This window comes from Cervus canadensis, chromosome 4 (genome assembly GCF_019320065.1).
Source record: "Cervus canadensis isolate Bull #8, Minnesota chromosome 4, ASM1932006v1, whole genome shotgun sequence".
Lineage (NCBI taxonomy): Eukaryota > Metazoa > Chordata > Mammalia > Artiodactyla > Cervidae > Cervus > Cervus canadensis.
The window spans coordinates 58,041,050-58,060,238 of NC_057389.1; the positions used below are offsets into that span (position 1 = coordinate 58,041,050).

General features: G+C 53.3%; 3 protein-coding genes across 6 annotated transcripts; all 3 read left to right on the plus strand.

Moving 5' to 3' along the window:
* Positions 1-4,409: 4,409 nt before the first annotated feature.
* On the plus strand, positions 4,410-9,566 carry SPATA24 (spermatogenesis associated 24). Of its 4 annotated transcripts, none has more exons than XM_043465359.1 (6): positions 4,410-4,568; positions 5,607-5,672; positions 5,901-6,031; positions 6,117-6,187; positions 8,830-8,932; positions 9,025-9,566. In XM_043465359.1, the coding sequence occupies exons 1-6, from the start codon at positions 4,452-4,454 to the stop codon at positions 9,167-9,169; spliced, it is 633 nt and encodes a 210-aa protein (XP_043321294.1). In that variant the 5' UTR covers positions 4,410-4,451; the 3' UTR covers positions 9,170-9,566. The 4 variants fall into 4 exon arrangements, with proteins under 4 accessions (XP_043321294.1, XP_043321292.1, XP_043321295.1 ...); XM_043465360.1 differs by having other exon boundaries at positions 4,411-4,568; positions 9,040-9,566; XM_043465357.1 differs by lacking the exon at positions 8,830-8,932.
* Positions 9,567-9,813: 247 nt separating this feature from the next.
* Positions 9,814-16,055, plus strand: PROB1 (proline rich basic protein 1). Its single transcript, XM_043465356.1, has one exon. It carries the CDS (start codon positions 11,042-11,044, stop codon positions 14,096-14,098), a length of 3,057 nt encoding a protein of 1,018 aa, XP_043321291.1. The 5' UTR covers positions 9,814-11,041; the 3' UTR covers positions 14,099-16,055.
* Positions 16,056-16,197: 142 nt separating this feature from the next.
* Positions 16,198-18,733, plus strand: MZB1 (marginal zone B and B1 cell specific protein). The gene is made up of 4 exons (XM_043465361.1): positions 16,198-16,891; positions 17,704-17,828; positions 18,180-18,290; positions 18,389-18,733. Exons 1-4 carry the CDS (start codon positions 16,715-16,717, stop codon positions 18,543-18,545), a joined length of 570 nt encoding a protein of 189 aa, XP_043321296.1. The 5' UTR covers positions 16,198-16,714; the 3' UTR covers positions 18,546-18,733.
* The last annotated feature ends 456 nt before the right edge of the window (positions 18,734-19,189 follow it).

The window sequence follows — 19,189 nt, forward strand, 5'->3', positions numbered from 1 at the left end:
TTTGTTCTTTTACCTTTGCCCTTGACACTCTTAGGTCCTGCATATTGCCTGACTCCTTGGAGCCACTTAGGACTATACTAGACCAGAGCTCTTTACTTCTGCTCCAGTGTTCCCTCATACATCAATGGAATTATTGGTGTTTAGAACAATGGATAGCATTGGTGACACCACCAATTCAATATTTGTTTTCCATCGGATATCAGCAGCTGCAGCTTATTACAACCAACAGACACATCAAATTTACTTAGCATCTGAACATCAGGTGTCATCCCAGTTCCTTGCTGGTTTTGTTCCTCATGGTCCTGTTAGGTTAGTCTTGACTTAGAAATACAAGACATTGTTAATATAATAGTAATACCTTTCATGTGAAGAAAGATTAAGATAATACTCAATTCAGCAAAGATGGAGAACTTACTATGTGCCAGGTGGGCTGAGCTTTTGGGATGGAGATCAGGAAACAGTGAAAGCTGGCACCACGGCTCCTGGAGCTCTCATCCAACAGGGAGGCCGATTAGACAATGCTCCCCAGTGGAATGAATGTCAAAGGGGGGACCAAAGGACTCTATAACAATGAGACTTAATCCAGGATGAAGGATCAATGAAAACTGAGGGAAAAGAGACTTGAAATGTAATCATCCTTCTTACAGTGATTAAAAATGGGGATGGAAGCAACACTGTTGAAATGCTCCCATTTCCATGAATAGCACCACCATCCATCCAAGAAAAAAGTCAGAAACCCCGAAGACTGTGTGGTAGACTTAAATTTGGTATCCTCCAATGGATCACACCTAATATTCATGACCTTGTGTAGTCCCCCTTCTGACCTGGGCTGGCCTTGATCTTTAACCAATAGAATGTGGCGAAACCAGCAACTTCCATTTTAAGTCCTACCACCCTGAGACCACTAAGCTAACTGCATGGAGAAGCCATCTAGAGGAGAACCAAACAACTGAGCTGGCGGCAAGAACTGAACCCAGACACATATCATCTGAGCCAAACTAGTTATGCTGCTGATGATCACAGCAGAAATGAGCTGCATACCAAGCCCAGTTCAAACTGCAGAATCTTGAGCAAGTAATACACTGGCTACTGTTTTAAGCCATTACATTTTGTGGTAGTCTGCAGCAGTAGAAAACCAAACACCTCGGCTCCCTTTCCCCACATCCCTTCCATTGTTAAGTCCTATCAGTTTTACCTCCAGGACATCCCAGATCCATCTACTCTGCCCCTCTGGTGCCATCTGACTCCCAAACTACCATCCACTTTGACAGAAACCACTGCAGTAGTTGCCTGAGTATAAGTAGTCTCTGTGCATCTATCTACTCAGGGTTCCCTCCAATCTGTTCACCTTGCTGCAACCAGAGACATATTTTCAAAAGCATAAATTACAGCATAACACCCTCTTGCTTAAAATATTTGAATAGTTTTCTTTTGCCCTCATAATAAGAATCAGTAAAGTCTTCAGCATGGCCTAATGCTTAACAAGGCTTTACCAAGTTTCTGGCCTCTATCCTTGCATGTCCTGTATATTGTTTTCTTTTCTGCCATACTAACCTTTTAGTTACTACACTCTGCCAACCTTTTTCCCCGAGGGACTTCATATATACTTTTCCCTCTTTCTGGTACTCTTTCCCACTTCCCTGCCCCTGCCCACCTTCATTAAGTGCTTCCTGGTTACCTTAATAGGTTTCATTCAGTTCAAACATCTTTTCCTTACAGCCTTCCCTGACACCCAGGCTGGGCTTAATCTCCTTTTAAATTACTCTCATTCCTCTTTTTCTTGCTTGAATAATGACTTAAATTGGGATTTATTTGGGTGTTTATTTATTATCTGTCTCCCCCATTAGACTAAGTTCCAGTCTGGTTTTATCTGAATTGAACCTTGGAAGGAAATGACATAACACCTGTCAGGACTTCCTCTGGAAGTGCAGCTCAAATTCTCTGAAACTACTCCCATCGAAAGGTAGGATGTGTCCCCTCTGCTTGAATCTGGATTCTCTGGTTCTTTGAACCAATAGGGTTGGGCAGAAATGACACTAACCCAGTTTTTAGGCCCAGAACTTAAGAAACTGGCATCTCTCATTTTGTCATTTTGAGGGTTTATTGGCCGCAGACTCAGCTTGCAGGATCTTTGTTCCCTGACCAGGGATCAAACCCAGGTCACCAGCAGTGGAAGCGCAGGGTCCTAATTAACCACTGGACCACCAGAATATTTCGTCACTTTGGATGCTTTTAAACCCAGTCACATACTATAAGAAAGCCCAAGCAGCCCGTGGAGAGGCACCAAGAACCCTGGTCCTCACAGAGCAGAAATAAGGTTTCACCATTGAACATTGTCCAAGCTGAAGATTTCTGAGCCAAATGACTCTTTTTAAGCTGTTAATTTTCGGTGGTTTGTTAACAGAGCAATAGATAACCAGAACATCAACCGGGATGACAGCCCTGTGAAAAAAGGCAGTCCTTCCTGGAGCAGGATCACAAAGCTATCTGTGATGTCATGTTATCCTGAGCCTTGCTGAGCCCCAGCTGGCGAGGAACCTGTAGTGTCTGTTGACACAGAGTGGGAGTCTTTGGCAGTCCCCAACCAGAGTGACCATCCCAGATCAAGTCCGTGCTAGTATGCCGTGGGCCTGGATCCAGGGTTCTCTCTTGCTCACAACTTCCCACCCCTAGGAACTGGCTGCAGGAGCCTATTTCACTCCAGAGTTTTGCCCTGAACATGGAAAGCAGCTGGTGGAAGTGATCTTTGAGTGGCAAGGGACATCAAGCAGCACCTCGTGAAAGACCCTAGAGAGGAGAGACTCAGGGATCACTGCCCCAGAGCAATGTACAGCTTTGTCCAGGGTGATTCAGAGGAACATTCACATTTGAAACACAAAGTTCCAAGAGGGCCTTGTCCTTAGGTACATAAATCACAGAGCACCCTATAGGCCCATGATAATCCAATACCATAGCCACTAGCCACATATGGCTATTTAAATGTCAATTTTAACTAATTAGAATTTTTATTAAATATTTAAAAAGCACTCTTCAGTCACATGAGCCATATTTCGAGTGCTGCCAAGCGACGTGAGGCTAGTGGCTGCTGGCACTGGACAGTGCAGAACACTTCCATCACAGAAAGGTCCATCTCTGACCTTAGAGATTGATCCACAGAGGTGGCCTTACTCTCAAGGACATCGGAACAGACACAATAAAAAAGGACAAAAAGGATAAAACAAGGACTACCACTGGGAGATCCACAGGAATGACCATGTCTTGTCAGGTCACAACATCCAGCCAAAAAGAGATACCCAGGCAGCTGAGGAGAGCACCCTAAGTGACTTACCTGATATTTCAACTTTCCTTTGTGGTCATTGACAACATATTTTCCCAAATTCCTTCTTAATATAGTTATTTCCCACTTGGGAATTTCAAATTCCATAACTTCAGAATCCATTATGTTCACAAAATACTGCATAGCATCATGGTTAAGAACATGGACTCTGAAATCAAACTGCCCCTGTCAAAACCCTGTTTCAAAGCTCAATATCTTGGGTGACCTTGATTTACTGGGTTATTCATTCTCATAGAAACTACATTTTCTCATCTGTAAAATGGGGATATTAGGATCAAGTTCACAAGGTTATTATGAAGGTAACATGAAATAATACTAATAAAGCATAACAGTATCATGAAATAGTGAATACTTGATAAATATTAGTTCCGGTTTACCCCAAGCATAATCTTATTTGGGTTTCAAAACAAGCCCTCAACGGGGATTGGTGGGGATGTGTAATCACCTTATTCTTCCTTGCCTCCATTTTACAAGTTTCCTTCATGGCTAACTTCAGTTCTAATATCTTCAGACTCTTCAGGTTGCCCAAAGCCTGGTCCCAGAATATGAGGACTCTTATCTTAGATGAAGTCACTTTCCGTTTCTATTTTTGAGCTTCCCTTCATTGGGAAGCTCAGGCCCCCTAAGTACTGTGTTCCTAAGAGCTTCGAAGAGGGATCATATTAGTCTCATACTATGCGGGAAATTCAGAGTTTAGAGTGGGATAAAGACACATGCAGGGGTTGTCCATGATTCTTGCTTCAAAGTCTTGTATGTAGTTTAATGGGTCCTGGGGGAAGGCTGTGGGCCGGTGTGAGTGTTGCCTGCTCCTCAGCCCTTAGGGTAAGTTTAAACCGGGCCCTGCCCGCTCCTCAGGACTGCGTAAGAAAGACACCATATAACAAACGTGCAAATTCCCTATAAACCTAAATTACGAACGGTGCGGCAGGTTCTCTGCCCCAGCCGGCTCCTGTAAGAGAGCGACTCTTTTAAGAGGCGGGCCCCATCCCTGCAAACAAAGGAAGTCCCCGCCCCTGGTTGCCAGGGTGCTTTGTGGCGTCGCATTCTCATTGGTGGCCGTCAGCGGTGAGGCAGCCCGCGGCAGCCATTTCCAACGAGCTGGCGGGGGCGAAAGATGGCGACGCCCGTCGGGTGGTCGCAGGGCGGGTCAGGGTCGGTGTGTCTCGCCTTTGATCAACTGCGGGACGTGATTGAGTCTCAGGAGGAACTGATCCACCAGCTGAGGAACGTGGTACGCAGCCAGAGAGCTGGGGGAGGACTGACTGGACGCCTACGTGGTGGGGGCGGGGCCAGGCCCCAATGCCAGGGGCGTGCCGAGGCCACATTGCCAATGGCGTCATCCGGAGGAGGCGGGGCCCCGAAATGTTGTGGCTGGTTGAGGGGTTAGAGCCAAAAAGGGACTGTGTCTCAGGAACATTTACCCGGAAATTTTAGAGAAAACCAGGTTGTTTTCTACTCTCTTGGCCTGGTTGTCCAGGGCCTGGTAGATATGGCAGCCTATTCACTGAGCTTCAGTTTCCCCATTTCTAATTGGAGATGACTTCACTGTGTACAGAGTAACTATAACATCATCCCTATTGTGGAATCCCCTCCCCATGCTGAGTGCTGTAAGCTCTTCTCATGTTGACTTAAGGGCTTTCAGCCCCTTTATGCCCTTTGCTTTTGCCTTGTCAATCAAATGCGAAGCTGGGACTGGAGCCACAAATTTCCTGAACATGTATGGTAAAATCATGGCCAAGTGGGATATATGATTTTTCTGTTTGTTTTTTATCTTGATAAAAAGATGAGAACATAGATAAAACTGACTTAACATCTATTTCTCACTCCAATGTTTGAATGCAGCTCTGAACACTGAATTACCTAAAGGTACCCAGGCTTTTCTGTTGACAGCTGGCCTTACATATGTGTTCTCATTATGTGGAACACTTCTCTTTTCCATCCTTTTTTTTCTGGCCCACCCATATTTAGCAGTCAGATATCAAGCTGACATCCCTTCCCTTGAAGCAGTTCTGACCCTTCCTCAGGCTGAGGCAAAGGCCTCATAGCACACATCATGGTGGCCACGGTGTCTTCTCCATGAGACTTGTTCCTTGTATGCAGGACCTAGAGTTGAGCATCACTGAATCTTGTGGAATGAACTCTCCCTTCCTTGGGCCCCAGTGTCATCGTACATGCCCTAGGCATCCATTATCTATACCAGGCCCTCAGTGCCTAGAGAAACCCCTCCCACCACAACTCCAGGCCCTCCCTGAGCCAGGCTCTGTTGCAGATGATTCTCCAGGATGAAAATTTTGTCAGTAAAGAAGAGTTCCAGGCAGTGGAGAAAAAGCTGGTGGTAAGTAATGGCCTCTGTCAGCTTCTCATCTTCCCCCATTTCCCAGGATCCCAATGGTTGGGCAGTCCTTGAGCACTGGTCTCTGAGCGCCTCCAGCCCCCATAGCGAGGACAGAATCTTTCTGTACCATGTCTTTTACGTGCCCATCTGAGAAAGGGGACTGATTAAGGGGGCCTAGGAGACTCAGCGTGGCTTGTGGTGATAAGGTCACTGCTGCTGCCCCTGCAGGAAGAGAAAACAGCCCATGCCAAGACCAAGGTTCTCCTGGCCAAGGAAGAGGAGAAGTTGCAGTTTGCCCTCGGAGAGGTAGAGGTGCTGTCTAAACAGCTGGAGAAAGAGAAGCTGGCCTTTGAGAAGGCGTGAGTGGAACTTGGTAGTGGGGGAAGAGTTGGGGGTCCCATCTGCCCATCAGCCTTCCCACCTTTCCTTATCTTCTCCACTCAGGCTCTCCAGTGTCAAGAGCAGAGCCCTGCAGGAGTCCAGCAAGAAGGACCAGCTCATCACCAAGTGCAATGGTAGGCGGGAGGCCCGCACTCCCTCCCACGCTTGCTTACATGGGCTCTTCCCTAACAGCCCAGTGCCTGTGTCCAGGGCAGGGTTTCACCCCAACTTCTGTCCCCGGCTGAGGATACAGGCCAGCCCAAGCGGGCCACACCTTCGCAAAGGCCTTCAGGGACCAGGCAGGCCACGGAAATGAGGGAAGTGGTTGGTGTACAATATTCTTCATGGCCATAAAGGAACGGGCTCGCTCCCATTTTTCTTGAAACATACGACCTTCTTAGTCCACCTTTTTGTTTTCCCACTTTTGGTGACTAATAGAAAGAGTGTATTTTACTCATAACTCTGTTTTCAGGGAAAGAACAGTCCTGTATGGAAGCTGACCCTTAGTCTGAGTGTTGGGGACCCAACAGGGAGAAATGGGGACTGTGATGATGTGGAGAGCCATACTCCTTCCCAAGGGCCTAGCACCTCTGCTGTGGGAATAGGGGCCCAGTACAGTCAGATCTTTAAAAAAAAAAATGGAAAGCACATTCTAATGGAAGCTTTTCTGACTTTTTCATGTTCGCACTAAATTTAAAAATTCAAAAATGTTTAAAGTATTGTATGGGCCAAGGAAAATATGTCTGTGGGCCATTAGTTTTCACCTCTGCTCTATGCAGATGCCTGTGGCCACTTGTTGGCTCAGTTGGTACTCTGAGTTTTGGGGCACTTTTGGTCAGCTATTCAGTGTTCTGACACCTTAGAACCCCTTTTCATTTTCCCAGAATGCCAGACTCCCCTTACCTACTTTAAGAAGTAGATATGAATTCCATATGCAACATTTCCTTCATTCACTGCAGTGTTCAAGTAGATCAGAGTTCACACCCAAAAGAGGTTCAGGGTCTCTCCTGATGGGCCCCCACCTGGAGTCTTGGGCACCCCCTACCCACCAGTGCAGCCTTCTCTTTCCCCTGGTGAGTACTCTCACTGGAAAGATGCCAGCAGGCTGCCATCTTGATCTGGCCAGGTGGACTAACAAGCCTCATGGTTGTCTAAGGCAACCTCATGGCCTCATGGCCCCTCCTGTGGCCCAACAGGCAGGCAATGCCTCCATACCCAAAGATGCTGCTCCCTTAGTCCTTCCCTTTTCCCTGGGCTTCCCCCCACTTCCCTAAAAGGAACCTAGGCTTCTCTCCTAGTGGTGAGGCCCTTCCTCTAGGACATTTCCTAGAGATCAGCCATGGCCTCAGGGCTCTGCGTCTGCTTGTGGAAGGTGTGTGTGAGTCATAGGGGAGGAGCCTGGCTTCCTCCCGGCTGAATGTTCTGAATTCCTCCAGGAGGGCACAAGCCCTCACCTGAGCAGATCTGGTGACCTGAGCCACCCCCTGGCCTGACTTCTAATTCTCCATGCCTCCCTTTATGTGGTTCCAGGTTGGTTTTACACTTACATAGTTCCTTATTCTTCTGAAAGTCTTTTCTAACCACTCTCTCATTGGGTGCCATTTATTCTAAATAGCTCTCATTTATTTTAAGATTCGAACAAATTTCTGATGCTTTTTTCCCATAAGAACTTCATAAGCAATCAGATTGGATTCACTGGCTGACCTGGGGAAGGAGGTTCGATAGCACTGGTCCTGTGACCCAGTGAACCCAGGTTTTCCTTCTTTTCCTTCACCCATGTCTCTGTTCAACATATCCCGTAATTTTTGACCAGATTTTCTCTTCTGAAACCTTAACTGCTTCAGCATTTTTGCATTTTCAGAGCTTACGTTCTAGTTAATCTTTGTCTAGCCTTTGAAAGCTATAGGATTTTCTTCTTTGAGGATCAGAATTTTCAGGGCTCCCTGAGGGACATTATGTAAATGAAGCAACCCCAGATCCCTACAGCCTCATTGGATTTTAAGCCAAGACACAAAACTCATCCTTGCATCTAATGAGCACTTAATCTGGGGGTAAGCTTTGCCACCACTATCTCTCTGGGGTCCTGTCTTCTCGCCTGAAGCCCTAACACAGGGCTGGGCATCCTGCTCTAGCCCTCAGTGGGTGGGTGGTTTGCAATGACTGAACTAGGTGATGTTTCTAAGACTTAAACTCCCAGGGGACATCTTGTTTATCCATTCCACAAATAAATGTATTGTGCATCTATTTAATACTATGTGCCAGGTACTATTTTAGGCCTCAGGGTTAAAGCCGTGAATAAAACAAAAATCCTTTTCTTTGTGGACCTTATATCCTAGTAGAGGAGAAGACATGAGCAAAACATGAGGTCTGTGAGATTTAAGTGGTAAAAGGGAAATAAAGCAGGAAAACAGGATAGGAAATATTGGGAAGTGAAGGGCTGTAGTTTTAGACTAGGAAGGGTCTCACCAAGGAGGTGATATCTGTAAAGAGCTGCAGGAGTTGAGGGCAGGGCTGACCATCTCTCTCCAAGGGCCGTTGCATGCCCACAGGGGAGCCACCTGGTCCAGAATAGAGTTGTGAAGTCACTGACACACACCCCCACCCTATCAGGACTCTAAAATAAACTCATCCTTACAAAGACATTAGCAACTACTCTTGGACAACCCCTGGGTGGTGGGGAGCCAAGTTCTGAAAAGACCCACAAGGGAATGCCTTATCTCAGGAAGGAGCCCATGGGATGGGAACCCCTCCTCCTCCCTGCCTCTCTCCCCCACAGAAATTGAGTCTCACATTATAAAGCAAGAAGATATACTTAATGGCAAAGAGAATGAGATTAAGGAGTTGCAGCAAGTTATCAGCCAGCAGAAAGAGATCTTCAGGTGAGGGGTCTGGGCCAGGCTGGGGGTTGTTGATAGAAGTGGGGAGCCAGACCTCTGCTCCCTACCCTGGGCTGTTCCCAGCCCACGCCCAGCCGGCTCCGTTGCAGGAATCACATGTCTGACTTCCGGATCCAGAAGCAGCAAGAGAACTACATGGCCCAAGTGCTGGACCAGAAGCATAAGAAAGCCTCGGGGACGCGTCAGGCCCGGAGCCGCCAGCGTCCCAGGGAAAAATAAAATGGTTGCCGCCTTCCTGTTATCTGGCTGTAATGCCCAACCTCTGCCTTCTCTGCTTTGGAGGTCCCCATCCTGCCCTTCCTGTCCCTATGGGTACTCCCCTCAGGCCTCACAGTGGCCTGGACACCAGGGAAGAGGCAGGGTAAAAGGCAAGACACCCCTTCCTTCCTCCCTGCCTGCCTTTTGGACCACCACCTGCCAGGCCATTCCTGTGCTCAGAAGTCTGAGGATGCACCTTGACAAGTCTCCAGACCCTGCTACTCCCCTGGCTTCCTCCCTTGGGTGATAGTGGGGACTATGGGGGTACGGGGTTGTAGCCTAGAGAAGGACTACTTGGTTGTCTAGTAGGCACTATCCCTTCTTACTCTTGGTATTAAAAGTCTTTCCTATATAAACAGCCCTGGTTACCCCAGCACCCTTGTGAATTTAACTCCAGACTTGAAGGGCTAAGTGTGTGTGTGCTGTTTTATGTGTCTGAGAAGCCCCAACTGGAGAGTTCAAAGATGGTGAGTTCCAGGACCACAGTGAATTTGGGAAATCGGTTTCCATCACATAACAAGAATGTTTACCTGTGATTCACCTTTGCATCTTCTTACACATCTCCCGAACAGAAGCTTATATGCACAAATGGAGGAAGGGGAAAAGACTACTATGGTGGTGATGTGTTTTTGGGTTTTTTTTTCCCCTGCTATGTCTGTTTTTAAGGTGGGATAACAGTCTGTGGAGGGGTTATGACTTGCTCGAGTTGCATATACAGAGCTGAGTGTGATGGCCAGGCATGGCCCTCTCAGAAGCCGTCACTAATGTGCCCTAGGTGACCAAGGGGACACACCCAGGCAGGAAACGCACTTAGGGGAGGCGGAGTCAGTGGTCAGGTCTGGCCTTGCCTGGGTCAGCGTGAGGCTGAGTGCGTAGGGCCAGCTGGGGCCTGAGTCATAGCAGGACCTTGAAGCCAGAAGTTTAAGGGCAAGTGGTGCCCATTGTCATCGTCCCAGGATAGTAACAGGTGGTAGCTGCTTCCTCATCAGCAGTTGTCCCCAGGACAGGTCCTGAAGTGATGGGGCCTGGAATGAGGGCATTGTGAGTGCCTGGGGGAACACAGAGCTATTCTTACCACAGGCCTTTAGAGAAGGGACCACAGCTACCCTAAATGTTCCTAAAAGATGCCATATTAGCATCTGGGCCTTGTTCTGACAACCTGAAAAGCTAGCACTGTCCCCTCCAGCCTAGGTTTCCACAAAAGCAGTGGGTCTAGCCAGGGACATGTTTTCTGAGGCCCCAGTACAACTTTTGGAGTTTGGGGAGCCTCCATGTGATGCTCCTCTATCAAAGATACGGGGCAGGTTGTGGTGATGGTCACAGAAGATGATGCATGCTCCCTTATGAGCTCTGGCTGGGACAGGCGCTGTGAGGGCCAGAGAGGAGGGGTGCCCTGCAGTGATGGGAAGACGTGGGGAGTTGACAGATGAAATTGCCAGACCCGGGTTGTCTGGTCTGGCTCACACACTGACCCACACAGGATACTTGACGTCAAGCAGGTCCCTGCTCAGCCTCAGTTCCCTCACCTGGGGTGGACGAGTGGAGTTGGGCCTGGCTCCTGGGTCCAAGTTGGATGTTTGCCCTCCGCTCACCTTCCAAACCAAAGCCTGGAATGTCACCCTAGGCTCTCCGGTTCACGTCCGAGAAGGGATCTAGGAGGATAGGGCCCAGGGCCCTCTGGCTGCCTATGCCCGCTGTCTTAGGAGCGGACGCGGCCGCTTTAAGGCGCGGTGACCCCCATGGCACCCGCGGGCGGGGCGGGGACAATGCGGGCGTCCGCGACACCAGCGGAGGCGAATGCGAGGGAGGTAGTGCGCCGCGTCCGGCCCCAGCATGCTGACCGCGCTCGTCCAGCCAGCCCTGCCTGGGTTCCCAGGGCGGCTGCCTGCGGCCCCCGCTCGGCGCCAGGACTCGTCCGGTTCGTCAGGCTCCTACCACACTGCTCCGGGTTCTCCAGAGCCCCCGGACGTTGGACCGGACGCAGAGGGCCGGGCGAATTGGCCCAGGGTGGCCCCTGCGCTGGGGGCGGGCGTGCAGCCTCGCCTGTCCGTCAGCGCCCAGAATAGCCGCCAGCAGCTACTGCCCGGCTCGGGTTTCCCGCGAGGCCCGGCCTCCGGCCCGCGACTACCCCAGCCCCAGCTGCGCATGCTGCCGTCGGGGGAGATGGAAGTCATCTTCGGCACTGGGCCCCTATTCAGCCGCTCCGACGCAGAGGATAGAGAAGTGCAACAGCTCACGACGCGGGCCTTCCGCAGCCTCTCTCCGGCTGGGTCCGCGTCTCCCATCTCTGCCGAACCGCAGCCCCAGGGCCCCGACGGTGGCTCCCGCTGGGCCACTTACCTGGAGCTGCGGCCCCGCGCGGCGAGTCCTGCCACCCCATCGCATTTCGAGTGTGTGGAGGTGGCGCTGGAGGAGCGTACCGCGCCTGCCAGGCCCCGGACGGTGCCCAAACGTCAGATCGAGCTGCGCCCTCGGCCCCGGAGTCCCCCGCGGGAGGCCAATGCGCCGCGCCCTCGACTGCTCCTGCGCACCGGCTCCCTGGATGAGTCTCTGAGCCGCCTGCAGACTGCCGCGGACATCGTGCAGACGGCGCTAGCCAGAAAACTGAGCCCGGCGCCCCCTGCCCCAAGCAACGCCACCTTTGGACCCACGGTGCCGCCGGAGCCTGCGACCCCGGAAACGCCCCGCAGTACTCGGGTGGCCCTGGAGGAAGCCAAGTCTCTGCCGCCTCGGGTGAACTATAGTTCAGCCCCAGCCAGGGCCCCAAGACCGTGGCCAAGCCTCCGGGAGCGCGCAATTCGGCGCGACAAGCCCGCGCCCGGGACCGAGCCGCTGGGTCCAGTTAGTTCCAGCATCTTCCTGAAGTCAGGGGAGAAGACCGAGGAGGTGCACCAAAAAGAACCGAAGGCTCGTTTCCCGCGAGATACTCCGGATCAAACCGTCCTGAGGGCACAGGGTCCGCCTTTCCAGTCTAGGCCCCCCTGGGAAGTTTCGAGTAAGGCTGTGAGACGGAGGAGCCCATCCCCGCCGTGGCAAGCCCCAAATGGGACCGTGCGGGGTCCTCACTGCACCTCCCCCCAGAACCTGTGCCCCTGGAATGGAACTATTCGGAAGGTGAGTAGCCCATCGCTCCCCGAGGCATCCTCCACATGGGACAATCAGGATGCTGCTGTCACGGAAACTGTCAGCAAAAAGAGCCCTTCCCCTCCGACCCTTTCCCAGTGGAATCGGGGTGTTGCCAGGGCAAGAAGCCCATCCCCCGAAGCTCCCTCCTCGTGGGAGGTGTCGCATCCGGCAGTTGGGGATGCAGTTGAGGGAAGTAGGAGCCCGTCCCCGCCGACCTTGCCCTCGTGGGAGACTCCAGATCGTCCTGTTGGAACGTGGAGCCCATCGCCCCAGGAGACGTGGAACTCCACAGTGCAGAGCTCATCGGTAGTGGCTACGCGGGTAGCTATGAATGGCGCGGCCCAAGAGGAACTGGTGCCGCCCACGCCGTCTGCACCAGGGACTCCAAAGCTAACAGAGGTTCAAAGTACGTCCACGCGGGAGATGCCGGATCTTGCCTTCCGAGGCAACCAGCTGTCGCCAGAGGTGGCTGCAACCCAGCTGCCTCTCAGCCGCACCCTGGATGCCGATGCGCGCCCTGAAGCGGTGGGCTCTGGAGAAGCGGCCTCGGGGCGCCCGCGCGTGGCCATTCCGCGGCCCCGCGACGTACGCAAGATGGTGAAGACCACGTACGCGCCGAGCTTTCCGGCAAGCACCCCAGACTCAGGGCTCCCCGCCCCTCCTGCAGAACCCCGCGGGGAGGAAGGCAGCGCATCCAAGACACAAGAGCTTCAGGCGCTGGGGCCCCCCGCCCCGTCTCACTACACTTCCATTTTTCTCAAGGACTTTCTGCCGGTCGTGTCACACCCCTACGAAGCCCCAGAGCCAACCCCAGACACAGTCCCCCGGGACGTTACGCAGTCCAACGGGGTCCTGCGGCGGAGGGCAGAGAACAACACGGCGAAACCCTTCGCGCGCACTGAGATCCGCTTGCCTGGTGCCCTGGCCTTAGGCCGCCGGCCTGAGAGAACCCGGGGAGTCGCGGTGCATGGTCCTGGAGGAAAGAACCGGGATGCAGAGGCCCAGCGCTTGGTCCCGGACGACAAGGGTCGGACCAGCCCTCTAGGCGGCGCTCGCACCTCACCCCAGCAGTCGCCCATAGGGCCGGCAGAGACCCAACCTCCCGGACCGCCCCGCCCCAGCTCCCCGCAGGCGCACCCTAGCTCGAGCTCTGGAATAGAATCCAAACTGGAGACGCCCCCTAAGGCCCCTGAGCCCGCGGTAGCGGTCCAGTCGCCCCTCCCGCGGGAGCCCCAGGCGTCGGCTCGTAGAACGGCCCGGGCCCAGCCCCGCGCTGCCTCGGCACCTCCGCTGGACCGGTCCACGGACGGTTCCTCCCAGGGGGCGCGTAGGCCGCCGGGAGCCGCAAACCCGGGGAAGGTCCTGGTGGACCCCGAGAGCGGCCGCTACTACTTTGTGGAGGCGCCGAGGCAGCCTCGGCTGCGGCTGCTCTTCGACCCCGAGAGCGGGCAGTACGTGGAGGTGCTGCTGCCACCCTCGCCCTCGGTGCCACCCCGCCGCGTCTACACCCCGCTGGCCCTGGGCCCCGGCCTCTACCCGCCAGCCTATGGGCCTCTTCCTGGCCTCTCACTGCCACCATCCCCCGGCCCGCCGGCCTTCAGCGGCCCGCAGCTACCCTGGGCTTCCGAGGCGGGGCCCCTGGACGGGATGTACTACCTGCCAGTGAGCGGGACACCCAGCCCCGCACCTCCTCTTCTTCTCTGTGCTCCACCCTCCAGCTTGGGTCCCTCGCAGCCCAACAAGGGCTCCTTGTTCCCGGTGTGAGGCCCGAAGGGCCTGATCGGCTTGATGTTGGGGCCTATTGATGGTCTTAAAGGTTCTGGCATCCAGTCCTTTACCCTCTTCTCCTTCAATCATCTCTTCCTTTTACCCATCTCATGCCGTTTTTTTTTTTTTTCCCCCCCAGACCGGAAGTTACCCTCAGATTATCTGAGACACGTTGGGGTGGGGGTGGGGGGCTAATGGAGCTGGAGCTCAGGAAGTGGCTGCCTGTTTCCTCCCCCAGGAAAATCCTATACCCTTTCCCCAAGTCCCAGAGTGTGGTGTGTTGGGGTGTGTGTGTGTGTGTGTGTTGTGGGCTGAAAAAAATGCACAACATGAGATTTGTGAGTTAAGTGTTACTTGGGGCAAAATGAAAACTATAAGCCTGGGAGACAACCTCTCACATAGCTTGTCTATGTGGGGGTAGGTCAGTATATATGTGATTTTGGTGAAGGAGGATAGTGCAATCAAGCACTCATTTTGGAAGAAGATTGCTGCTAGTCACAAGGAGCAGATGTCTATTTTATTGCTTTTCTAGATATGAGAAGATGCAAAAAATTGGGCTCATAAAAACTTCTCCTGAAAATAAATATCTAAAGGCCTATTCTGCCAGTTTCTGCCAGAGCACAGAGGGCCTCATTCCTGATCTCTGCCCTGAACTTTCAGGGTGGGTTGAAGGTCAGCGATTGCAGTGGCTAGTGATTTCATCCTTGTAGAGGCAGGTGACAAGTGACAGTTTTTAGTTGGCAGTGTGAAAAATCCCATGACATGGCCCCAGGAACCGACCTGAGGGGATGATGGGGTTTCTCAGGGAGAGCAGGAAATGGGAGCTGCAAGCAAGGGGCTGCTCCTAGAGGTAGGGAGATGTCTGTCTCTCCCTGAAGGTGGACCCAGCTGAGGTGGAGCAGGCTAGTGAGCAATGGTGGGATGAAGGAGGACACTGGTACCAAGTCCATTATTCTTTGGAAGGGGATCTGAGTCTTGGCCTGGGAGGCTGTGGGGAAAAGTGGCTGGAGCAGGCCCTAGGCGAGGATCATCTGAGAAAGGGAGCTGCGGGGACAGGAGGTGGAGGTAGGTCAAGGAAGTAGTATGTGAGGGGCTGTGGAGGGTCAGCCTGGGACTTGGGGGGAGTGGGGACTGGGGAGAAGGTGGGAGGTGACTGTAGTCTGCAGCTGGGAGTACTGCCCCTCATTCTCCCCTCAACTCCAGCCTCTGACTTGGCTTGTCTAAGCCCTCAGAACTGAACTGGCTCATTCTGAGGTTATAAGTGGGGGTTCTGGCTGTTCCCACCGAAGGGGGAGGAACAGATTAGTGGGTCATTGGGAAAGACTTAAATGCAGAGAGGATGGTTGAGCTGAGGTCCCAGAGGAGACTCTTGACCTTTCTGGATGGGGTGGAGGGTGGGTTAGGGCTGGTGAAAGAAGGGATGCCCCTGTGTGGAGCTCTCAGCTGGTTCCACTTGCCTGGTAACAGATGTGGCAACCATGCCTAGAGAGGGGCTGGCTCTGCAGGCTGGTCACAGCATAGGAAGAGACAGGCCTAACAGAGGGTGTTCCAATTGCCTTAAGATTCCAGGAGAGCAGAGGGGGACGCACAGAGTAGGAGGTGCTCTTCGTGGGGGGCCTGTGTAGAGTACTGAGTGAAGTGACTGGACTTCACTCAGTGCTGGACTGATACATGGTGTGATGTGTTTGCAGAAGAACAGTTACCATTAGAAGCAGTGTTAGGGATGGAGATCAATGCCTTTCTTAAATTCCAGGCCTCTGGTGGACCTGGATCTCTTGGAGTCACTGCCCCCCTCGCCTTGAATTGGAAACAGAGAACTATGAGTCAGAATAACCTGGACATCTTTCTGTGGCCAGAGATGCTGATGCCAAGGAGGGCCCTGGGCCACTCCTGGGCCCCTCACTTCATCGTGATGTGCAATAAACCCAATGGCCCCAATGGCTGGAACAACTGGCGTGAAGTGTCTGATTTCCTGCTGCGGCCCCTTAACATCCCCTACAATGCCGTCCATGCCTGGGTGTGGCTTGGGGGAGAGTATCACATGTGTCTTTCATACACTGTGGCATCCCTCCTTCAGCAAACCTGCCTCTCAAGGAGGGAGCCCTAGGCTGGCAATCACACCTGTGACCTCATTTCTTCTGGCAGCTGAGTGGTCAGTGGGCCTTGGGGAGCAACTAGGCTTGGGTTCCAGTCTCAGCATAGCCCTTCTAGCTGTGTGGCCTTGAATTTGTCACTCTTCTCTAAACCTTTGTGTTCTTGGGGGTAGATTTAAGACAACAGTAACCAGTCATCTCCTCCCCCAAGGAGCTTAGCACAGTGCCTGCCATGTAGCCTGTCCCAGGTCATGAGAGGTATCAGCTCCCATGTGTCTTTGCCCAGGCCCAGCCCCTCTCCTTGCCTCATTGGCTGGGGCCAGGGTCCCACGAGAGAAGGTGCACACGTGGAGTCTCCAGGGCCCTGGGGGAAGGGAGAAAATGAGAGGGGTGAAGTGTCAGTTCCCCATTGGTCTGGGCCAGGTGTTCTGAAGCAGCCCCCACTACACACACACACAGATGCACCCACACACCTGCACCCCAACCACAGCCCTTGCTTACTGAGTCAGCTCCACCGGCCATGAGGCTGTCACTGCTGCTACTGCTGCCGCTGCTTGGGGCCTGGGCCATCCCAGGGGGCCTTGGAGACAAGGCCTCACTCACTGCCACTGCCCCTGAGCTAGACGATGAAGAGAAGTTCTCAACTCACATGCCAACTCACCTGCGATGTGATGCCTGCAGGGCGGTGGCCTTCCAGGTGAGTCCCCTCTCCCCCAGCAGTTCTGCCCCTACGCAGGCCCCTTCTCAAGCCAGACCCTTCTGTCTGCCTCAGGTTCCACCACTGGCCTTTGATCCCCAAGCCCACCCCCAGGCATCAAGCTAGACTCAGCCTTCCATGATATTGCCATTTTCACCTCACCAGAACCTCTGTGCCTCAGTTTACCTGTCTGCCCAGCAAAGAGCAGACAGACCATCTCTGGGACATGAGGGAGTCCCTAGCTAGTCCTCTCAGTCTTCTCCCTTTCCAGGACGATCCTGAAGTCTGGACTCCTTCCCAAAGCATGCCTGGGGAGCATGCGGGTTTGTGCACGTGTGCATGTTTGTCTAGTCCGTGAGCCCATGAGCATGTGCGGGTGTCTTGAGTTCACATACAAACCTGTCAAGTGTGTCTGAGCACTTGTATGTGTGTGTGTGTGAGAGTGTGTAAGTGCTATGAGTACATGTGTCACTGATGACTGAGTGGTTTTATTTTCTTTCCTTGTTCTTGTGGTTTTACATTGCATGTGGTGATGGTGGGCAGGTGTGCCCTGCAGGAGGGTCCCCAGTGCCCAGGCCAGCTCAGCTTTGCCCACCCACCCACCTCATCCCAAGGCTGTCCTGCCTCAGCTGGTGCGTTCCCAGCTGTCTGGACCTGGGGGAGGGCCACGAAGTCAGCCTCACAGGTGCTTCCTGCTCAAAAGATTCCGTTGCCTCGTTCTTCCTCTGAGACTCAAGCTGCTGCTCTCCCCCACCCCTCCTTCCGCACTGAGTAGTTCTGAAGCCCTGGTTCTGAACCCCTCCTTGTTCCAGATGTGGCAACATCTGACAAAAGCTGAGGCCAAGCTTCTCCCACTGGACTCTGGGGGCCGTCATGAGCTGAGCGAGTCAGTATACACAGACGTCCTGGACCAGAGCTGCTCGCAGACCTGGCAGGGGTGAGTTGGAAAATCTGGCCCCTGCCTCACTTCTCCAGGGGCAGGCTGATGAGTGGGGGTCCCCATCCTCCCATTCATACCATACACACTCCACAAGGTCTCCGGCCCAAGGGTAGGGGCTGGTTGGGACAGACGCTGAACTCTGGAACTGGGAGCAAGCAGAAGAGTGGGTGACCAGGGGATAAGGGTATTGTGTGACTTTGGGCCAGGGGCTTCCCCTTTCTGGTCTTCAGTTTTTCAGCAGAGAGGACCAGAATCTGGGCACTAAACTTGGTAGATGTCCCATGTGCCCCGCTTCGGGTAGATAAAGGCTCCACTGATGCTGTCTCTCTCTCCTCCCTCTGCCTCCAGCTATGGAGTTGGAGAAGTGGACCAGGTGAAACGTCTCATGGGCCCGGGACTTAGCACAGGGGCACAGCCGAGTGTCATGGTGGTGATCATGGATGGACTGTGGCCCACCAGGTGATGACTGGAGGGCTGGAGTGGGATGGAGCCCTTGCAGCCTTGATCTGCCCATTGTAGGCAGGGCAGAGTCTAAGGCTCCTGCTGGGCTCCTCTAGGCTCTCCAAGACCTGCTTTCACTACCTGGGGGAGTTTGGAGAAGACCAGATCTATGAAGCCCACCAACAAGGTCGAGGGACCCTAGAGGCTCTGCTGTGTGGAGGCCCCCGGGGGGCCTGTTCGGAGAAGGCTCCAGACGCAAGAACAGAGCTCTAGTCCAACTCCTCCTTCCCGGTCAGCCCCTGAAGAGAGCTGGCCTCCTTCTTGATCTGCCTCCCTCCTTTCTGCAGGCGGCCTGGAGGGCGGGTGCAGGGAGGCCTCGCTCCCTCCCTCCTCCAGCTTCAGGGGCCTGGAATGTGGCCAGGGCCTTTCCCTCTGGACTCAAATAAAACCAGTGACCTCGATTCCTTCTCTCTGCAAAAGATTCTTGGGGGGCTGGGAGGATAAACATTGGTGTTTCTGCTTGAGAAGGCCAGGGACAAGCCCCACAGTTTCCCAGAGGTAAGTGAGATCTGTCATGGTTGAAAATGTGAGTGAGCTGTCAAAGGCACATGAAATCAGTTATCAGCACGTTTGGAACTCCAGATCCCTCACTAGAGAAAACGAAAGCCAAGGAAAACTCCATAAGCACGTCACCTGCGGACACACCCACCACAGGCACTGCACTCTCTGTGCCCCTCCCAGAACACTAGTCTCCCTGGGTCTACGCCCAGCGGCTGCTCACTTTCTGGACTCTGCTTTTGACTCAGCTGGCATGCCTGGGCCCTGGGACAGGGCAGGGCTGGGCAGGGTTCCCAGAACAGGCTGTATTTTGGATCTTGGCTCTACATCCTGCTCTCCCCAGAAATTCTTCTCACCTG